This window comes from Natrix helvetica (assembly GCF_964273705.1).
Source record: "Natrix helvetica genome assembly, chromosome: 5".
Classification (NCBI taxonomy): domain Eukaryota; kingdom Metazoa; phylum Chordata; class Lepidosauria; order Squamata; family Natricidae; genus Natrix; species Natrix helvetica.
In genome coordinates, this window is record NC_138551.1 from 148,208,050 (window position 1) to 148,216,440 (window position 8,391).

The window sequence follows — 8,391 nt, forward strand, 5'->3', positions numbered from 1 at the left end:
CAGCGCCCCCTAGAGTCAGGAACGACTAACACATATATGCGAGGGAAACCTTTACAATGTTTGTGGAACAGGGCTCTGCGGCTTATTATGCCTGCTGGGGAAATTGCGACAACTGTTTTTCTTCCAGTTATCCGTGTTTTTTTTTTAAAACACCCTAATGATAAAAAGACCGTGTTGCTGACATCATAAGAAAACACAACCCAGATCTTCAGAACTGAAGATCACAGCCAGCCAAATAAAAAGCTTCTTTTCTCAAAGAATCTTAATCTCCGCTTGACTGAACTGTGGTTGATAAACCATCATCGTAGATGTTAAAAAAGCATTCAAAGGTCATTCTTGGCTTAAGTTCCAGAGAGAGAGAGAGAGAGAGAGAGAGAGGGGCGCGCCTTTCATCTGTTGGGTTTGTTTGCATCTCTCAAGTGTCCCCTGACATACACATTTTGCTTCTGGTGTCCCAGATCTCTTTGCTCTCCAAGGTCAGAGGCCCAATTTAGAGTTGGATATAACTCAAAGGGAGAGATTCTCTCTGAGTCAACACACCCCTTGGCCCGAGTCTGCAAAGAGATTTTAGCCTTCGACGGGCGAAAAACAAAGAGATTGCCAGAGCTGTTAATTCAGCCTGCAGCAAAAAAAAAAAAAAAAAAACCCTCCTCCTTAATGGGTTAGGATGCAGAAAAACCATTTAGATTTCTTACAAAACACCGTCTTTTCAGCAACTGCCATGCCTCGCTCACAGATTTTAATCTTCGTCATGTTTTCCCTGCAAGGAACACTCCCGCGGCTTCTTTGGTCTGGACCAAAAATATCAACATTTTGATAAAGCATAAAACGTACGCAAGGGCAATCTTAGAGTGTTGTTTAACTGTTTGGAATCCCCGCCGTATATTTGACATGAGTACAATCGAGCGGGTTCAGAAATATTTCACCAGAAAAGTCTTGCACTCTTCTGTACACAATAGGATTCCTTATGCTAAAGGTAAAGGTTCCCCTCGCACATATGTGCTAGCCGTTCCCGACTCTAGGGGGCGGTGTTCATCTCCGTTTCAAAGCCAAAGAGCCAGTGCTGTCCGAAGACGTCTCCGTGGTCATGTGGCCGGCATGACTCAATGCCGAAGACTATTAGATGGTTATCTAATCTCTTCCCGTGTTGGAGCATTCACAACTTCTGGAGGGCAAGTTGTTCCACTGATTAATTATTCTAACTGTCAGGAAATTTCTCCTTAGTTCTAGGTTGCTTCTCTCCTTGATTAGTTTCCACCCATTGCTTCTTGTTCTACACTCAGGTGCCTTGGAGAATAACTTGACTCCCTCTTCTTTGGGGCAGCCCCTGAGATATTGGAAGACTGCTATCATGTCTCCCCTAGTCCTTCTTTTCATTCAACTAGACATACCCAGTTCCTGCAGCCGTTCTTCATATGTTTTAGCCTCCAGTCCCCTAATCCTCTTTGTTGCTCTTCTCTGCACTCTTTCTAGAGTCTCTACATCTTTTCTACATCGTGGCGACCAGAACTGAATGCAGTATTCCAAGTGTGGCCTTACCAAGGCCTTATAAAGTGGTATCAACACTTCACGTGATCTTGATTCTATCCCTCTGTTGATGCAGCCTAGAACTGGGTTGGCTTTTTTGGCAGCTGCTGCACATGGCTGGCTCCTATTTAGATGGTTGTCCACTAGGACTCCAAGATCCCTTCTCACAGTTACTACTATTGAGCAAGGTACCACCTATACTGTACCTGTGCATTTCGTTTTTCTTGCCTAAAATAAGTCCCTTAAGAGAGATATTCCACAGATTTCCGAAGCCTGATTTAGCCATGAAACTTAGGAATGTTATTAGTAGAGAATGCCGGTTGAATCAGAAGCTGAGTTAAGGATGGGGAAAAATGAGTACCTGGTTTAAAGACAGCTACTCCAAGGTTTTCCGCTCTTGGCGATGTTCTGTCCAGAAGTGTCGGAGATACAGCCATCACTTTCACTTGAGAACCTCTCCGCTTTGGCCGTGATCTGAGAAAGCGCACCGGCCTACCTACAAGGGATGTTAATGCTCTCACGGCCTTACGTAACTCTGAAGTTGGCACGGCCATAACGTTCAGACTCCGACTGCTTTTGTCTTGTGGTTGGTGTGCAAAGAAGTGCTCGCACACTTCTGGGAATCCCATGGGATCGGTGCTCGTGTTGGACAGCGGCTCTTCCAAGTCCCTGGATGGAGCCAAACCAGAGCTGAAGAATGTGTCCGAAGGACCAGCTTGGCTCCACGTCTCCTCTTCAATCATAGACTCACCGACATCCTGGAAGAAATATTCATACATTTCAGGACCTGCCGGTAGCTCTGATGGATGGCTGGTCTTCCCCGGTCTTCCCTCTTGCGATGGTGGTGGCCTCTCTACTTCGTGGAGGTCCTCGGAGAAGAAATAGTCGTACACCTCGGGCCACGTCATGTTGGTTAAAGCTCCTTCTGAAGAGTCCTTTGGCTTCAGAGGGTAGGGGACAAGACTCGGGTTTTCTTGAGTCCTAGTTAGGGCCTCTCCTTCAGGTGGGATGGCCATGGCAAGATGTGGACAAGGTTCTCCATTATTCTGCCTTTCCATCTTTCCTGACCATCCTCTGTGGTCAACCTCCTCCAGAGGCGGTTCTGGAGACCCATCTTCTTCCAGGACTTCTGGGCCTCCTTCCACCCCATTGTCCTTGGCTTGCTCTCCCTCTTGAGAAGTATGAGGGCTTAAGCTCCTGCTGCTCTCTGCTCCCTTCTCTGTTTCCAGAACATCCTCTCCTTCCTTTCCAGAAGTCCTTGCCCTACTCTTGACCAACAGTGGTGTCCCCTGGGCCGAATGTCCTTGAGAAGAAGGGGAATGCTTTTCCTGGAACGAGGACGTCCTCAAGGCAACCTGGAGGCACTCAACGTCCTTTTCTGGATTCTCAGCTTCTCCAAAGGTTGGAGAACGGAGAGAAGAATCACGGAGGGAGCTGGGATCCAGAGCTGCCCCGTGCAGGGAATTGGGGTATTCACGTTTTCCAGAAACGGTGGCGTTGCTCGTTGACCCTGGGAATTTGCAGGCTGCAGAAGTGGTCAGGGAAGTGTGGCCTTCTTGGGGGTACTTTAGTTCCGAGCCATTTGGTGCTCCCTCTGGACTCTCCGTTGTCGCCGTGGGACTCGAACCGAGGGGGAAGAGTACCAAAGATTTTCCTCCCGTCTCCGGCCTTGGATGAGGCTCCTGTGAATCCCTCTCTTGGGTGATGCAGGCTTCCGCCTTAGTGTTGGGATCCATGGGCCAAGCTACTGTTCCTACGCCTTCTTCTCCAGTGACAAAGAGAGGGACACAGTCAGTGGTGTGTCCTGGCAGCGGAGGGTCCAAAGGGAGGCCGGAGGACGGACTTGGGAAGGGCTGGGAAGGCTGAAAAGCTTGTTGGCTTCTGCAGAGAAACCTAGTGACGGAGCCTAAGTCGGTTTCATCTTCGCTGCCAGAGAAAGCATCTTCTGCAAGCAGGTGCCCACTTGGGTCGCCGAGGGAGAAGTTGCTGGCTTTTGGGTGGGCTAGGGGGGGCTTTTTTCCTTCCGCCTCCCCTTCCTCGGGATCACTCAGGAGCTGTTCTTCAGCAGTGGCCAAAGCCGGGGGGACCAAGCGGCACTCTTCGGAGATGAAGTAAAATTCAGCCCAGTCCCGGTCGTTCAGCTGGATGCTGTATTCAAAATTTTCCATCTGGAAAGAGAAAAGTTTGGAGGCATTTGAAGGAGGAGGAGAGGGAAGGGACAGGATGGGGGAGAGAGAGAGAGAGGCAAGCTTTGTGAGAACAGAAAAGGACCTTTTGGGCAAAAAAAAAAGGTTTCTTTTTTTAAAAAAGAAAATGAATAAGAAGTGGAATCTTTGAGAGACCAAAAGAAAATGGTTAGAGGTTCTTTAATTCCTTCCTTCCTTCTTTCCTCCTTCCCTCCCTCCCTCCTTCCTTCCCAGAATCAGTAGTAAAAAAATACTTTAAAAAGTAAAAAAACAACAACTAAAAACCAGTAGTAAAAATGCTACTGGTTCACAGAACCAGTAGTAAAAAATACTTTAAAAAGTAAAAGAAAATACTAAAAAAAAACCAGTAGTAAAAATGCTACTGGTTCATAGAACCAGTAGTCAAAAAATACTTTAAAAAGTAAAAAAAAAATAATACTAAAAAACAGTAGTAAAAATGCTACTGGTTCACAGAACCAGTAGTAAAAAATACTTTAAAAAGTTAAAAAAATACTAAAGAAACAATAGTAAAAATGCTACTGGTTCACAGAACCAGTAGTAAAAAAAACTTTAAAAAGTTAAAAAAATACTAAAGAAACAGTAGTAAAAATGCTACTGGTTCACAGAACCAGTAGTAAAAAAAACTTTAAAAAGTTAAAAAAATACTAAAGAAACAATAGTAAAAATGCTACTGGTTCACAGAACCAGTAGTAAAAAAAACTTTAAAAAGTTAAAAAAATACTAAAGAAACAGTAGTAAAAATGCTACTGGTTCACAGAACCAGTAGTCAAAAAATACTTTAAAAAGTAAAAGAAAATACTAAAAAAAAACCAGTAGTAAAAATGCTACTGGTTCACAGAACCAGTAGTAAAAAATACTTTAAAAAGTAAAAGAAAATACTAAAAAAAAACCAGTAGTAAAAATGCTACTGGTTCACAGAACCAGTAGTAAAAAATACTTTAAAAAGTAAAAGAAAATACTAAAAAAAAACCAGTAGTAAAAATGCTACTGGTTCACAGAACCAGTAGTAAAAAATACTTTAAAAAGTAAAAGAAAATACTAAAAAAAAAACCAGTAGTAAAAATGCTACTGGTTCATAGAACCAGTAGTCAAAAAATACTTTAAAAAGTAAAAAAAAATAATACTAAAAAACAGTAGTAAAAATGCTACTGGTTCACAGAACCAGTAGTAAAAAATACTTTAAAAAGTTAAAAAAATACTAAAGAAACAATAGTAAAAATGCTACTGGTTCACAGAACCAGTAGTAAAAAAAACTTTAAAAAGTTAAAAAAATACTAAAGAAACAGTAGTAAAAATGCTACTGGTTCACAGAACCAGTAGTCAAAAAATACTTTAAAAAGTAAAAAAAAAAAATACTAAAGAAACAGTAGTAAAAATGCTACTGGTTCATAGAACCAGTAGTAAAAAATATTTTTAAAAGTTTTTTTAAAAAAAGTAAAAAAAAAAACAGTAGTAAACAATGCTAAAAAAAAGTTTTTAAAAACCCCACGTTCCGATGATGGCACGTCGCACAGCTGAGCTTTGGAAGTTTTAAAAAAAAAACTTTTGAAGCATTTTTTTTTTCCTCTGGAACAATGAAACAGTGAGAACAATCAATCAGTGGAACAAAAGCTATGGGTGCTCCATCCTGGGAGGCTTTTAAGAGGAGACTGGACTGCCATTGGTCTAGAATAGTTTAGGCTCTCCTGTTCGAGCGGGGGCTGGACTAGAAGACCTCCAAGGTCCCTTCCGACTCTCTTATTCTGTTCTGACATCCCAGGCTGGCCCTGGATTCAAAAGTCCTTGGGATGTCCCAATCCAATAGGGCTCTTTTAACGCCGTTCTTTCTTTCTACCTCCCCACAGCAGATAATAAGGGGGGGAAAGCCATGGGCAACCCCAGAGACAGAGCAATTCTGAAGATCTTACCTTGCAAACAGCTCATGCCGGCGATGGGGCCATGCTGGGAAATGCCCAGGAAGCCTCTCCCGGGAAGGCATGGTGTGGTGCCCGGTGCCCTTCAGACTGGGGACAGGGGCAAGCGGCTGCCCGGAAGAGGCCAGCTTTGCAGGCCCAAAATAGTTCTCTCTCTCTCTCTTTCCCTCTCTCCCTCTCTCTCCCTCTCTTTCTCTTTCTCTCTCTCTCTGGCCAGTCACGTGAAACTCTGCAAAGGGGAAAGGCCGATCTAAAATAGCAGGCAAGACACTGCAGCGTGGTCCTGCCAATCCTCCTGGTTTACCAAGAAGACAGAACTAAATAGTCCCAGCCGGCTATTTTACTATCCGGAGGGAAAAACGGCATGCGGTTTTGCAGCAGAGGTGGTGGTTGATACATAACATGTCTCTCTGTCTGTCTGTGTGTTCCCCCTTTTAAAACTGTTTCTGGAAACAGTGGGAAATCATCAAGGAGGGAAGCAACTTAGAACTGAGGAGAAATTTCCTGGCAGTGAGAACAATGAATCAGTGGAACAGAAATTGCCTCCAGAAGTTGTGAATGCTCCAACACTGGAAGTTTTTAAGAAGAGGTTGGATAGCCATTTGTCTGAAGTGGTGTAGGGTTTCCTACCTAGGCAGTGGGTTGGACTAGAAGACCTCCAGGGTCCCTTCCAACTCTGTTATTCTATTATATTCTGTTCTGTTCTGTTCTAATTCTTATTCTATTGTTTTCTATCCTATGCTATTCTCGTTCTTATTCCTATTCCTATTCCTATTCCATTCTATTTCTATTTCTATTTCTAATTCCAATTCCTATTCTATTCTTATTCTAATTCTAATTCTATCCTATTCCTATTCCTATTCCATTCTATTTCAATTTCCAATTCATATTCTATTCCAATTCCTATTCTGTTCTGTTCTGTTCTGTTCTGTTCTGTTCTGTTTTGTTCTGTTCTATTCTATTCTATTCTATTCTATTCTTATTCCTATTCCTATTCCTATTCCATTCTATTCCTATTCCTATTCCTATTCCTATTCCTATTCCTATTCCTATTCTAATTCTAATTCTATCCTATTCTATTCCTATTCCTATTCCTATTCTATTCTATTAATTCTAATTCTAATTCTAATTCTAATTCTAATTCTAATTCTATCCTATTCCTTTTCCTATTCCTCATTCTCTTCTCTTCTCTTCCCTATTCTATTCTTCTTATGGAAAGCTGGGCCAGAAAAGATGAGTCAGACAACTTGCAAATCTGGGACACCAGACAGACTAAAGACATATCTCCCAGCCCAGCTGGTGCAGACTTTAAAAGCGGGAACAGCTATGAATTTGGTTACAGTAAAAGCCACAAGGCTGCGTCTCACAGAGGATTTCAACACAACTTTGGTTGGGGACATATATTTATTTTTTTCAGGTCTGAGATTCCGGGGGCTGACCTGGTCTATTGATTTGAGAGCTGATTTATGCCTTGTGGAAACGAACTGGCTGGAATGAAAACAGAATAAACCGAATACATATTTTTTGTCGGTGGAGTTTCTTATATAGAACAAAGGTGGGATAATGATAATGAGAGCTGCAGTGTTGATGGTGGAGAAGCGGCTCTTGGTTGAAAAGCAAGGAGGGACTCTTGAACCAAGATCTGAAAGGGACCCTTAGAGGTCATCCAGACCAACCCCCTTGTTCAAGGAAAGCAACGACAAAAGAAAACTATCTGATACTCACCAGCCTCCTGTTAAACATAACAGCATGCCGCAGGGCACCTAAGTCACTTTTTAATGCAATATATTTGCTTTTCTACTTCTCATCTTACCCAAATGATGTATTTTCTCCTCGTAATCGTTCCACCGTTGTTTGGATTTGGCAATCCAAGTTGCAACCTGGAGAGAAACAATATTTTCATTTTTTTTACAGCCATCAGATATTCTTTGCAAAGGGCAAAGATGCATCGCCCTCCCAAATTTTGCACCATATTTAAAGAGCTGTGTGTGTAGTTACTTTTCCAATCTTGCAGATATTTCTAGGAGCCCTGGCTCCTTTTGAAACGAGATCATCCTTTGCAAGGAAATTGGTGCATTTGGAAAGTTGTGACGGGATTGACTGATGGATTTTTAAATATAGCACCAAGTCAAACTTGGATAGGCAGGAGAATAACAATTCTGGCTGTGGTCTGCCACCTGCTGGCCGAAAAGCAGAAAAGCAATAATCCCCCTTGCAATGGATTTGAAATTACTGAATCGAAAAAAACAAAAAAGGATAGAAATCCACAGTGGGTACAGCTTGTTTTTCTCTGTCATTTTCCTCATCCCCCCCCCTTTCTTTTCCCTTTTCTTTGATGAAGAGTGCCATGATCTCAAAAGTTTTCACACTATTTTGATCTAGGAAAGATATTGTCATAATATTCCTTGGGTGTCCAATCACACTTCGCCAATAAAGAATTCTATTCTATTCTATTCCATATGGGATTTATCACCTCCCTTAATAGAAAAAAAGGAAGAAACCTTGGAGGTCTTCTAGTCCAAACTTCTGCTCAGGGTACACCACTTCGGACAAAGGGTTGTCCAACCTCTTCTTAAAAACGTCCAGTGTTGGAGCATTCACAACTTCTGGTGGCAAGCTGTTCCACTGATTAATTGTTCTCACTGTCAGGAAATTTCCCCTTAGTTCTAAGTTGCTTCTCTCCTTGGCTAGTTTCCACCCATTGCTTCTTGTCCTGCCTTCAGGTGCCTTGGAGAATAGTTTGA

The 8,391-nt window shown here is 42.4% G+C and overlaps 1 protein-coding gene across 2 annotated transcripts in view; it reads right to left on the bottom strand.

Annotated features, from left to right (window-relative positions):
• The window catches only part of PERM1 (PPARGC1 and ESRR induced regulator, muscle 1), a 27,968-nt gene extending 21,744 nt beyond the window's left edge, over window positions 1-6,224 (bottom strand). Inside the window, exons 1-2 of one of the 2 annotated variants that reach the window (XR_014175532.1) lie at window positions 5,642-6,224; window positions 1,889-3,695 (exon numbers count right to left, since the gene is read on the bottom strand). Coding sequence is in view for 1 of the 2 variants with exons in the window: in XM_081954947.1 (XP_081811073.1) it covers window positions 1,889-3,695 (1,807 nt within the window). In the remaining variant the exon portion in view is untranslated. The remainder of the gene's footprint in view (window positions 1-1,888; window positions 3,696-5,641) is intronic. The other variant, XM_081954947.1, reaches the window with a different exon arrangement.
• Window positions 6,225-8,391: the final 2,167 nt, after the last annotated feature.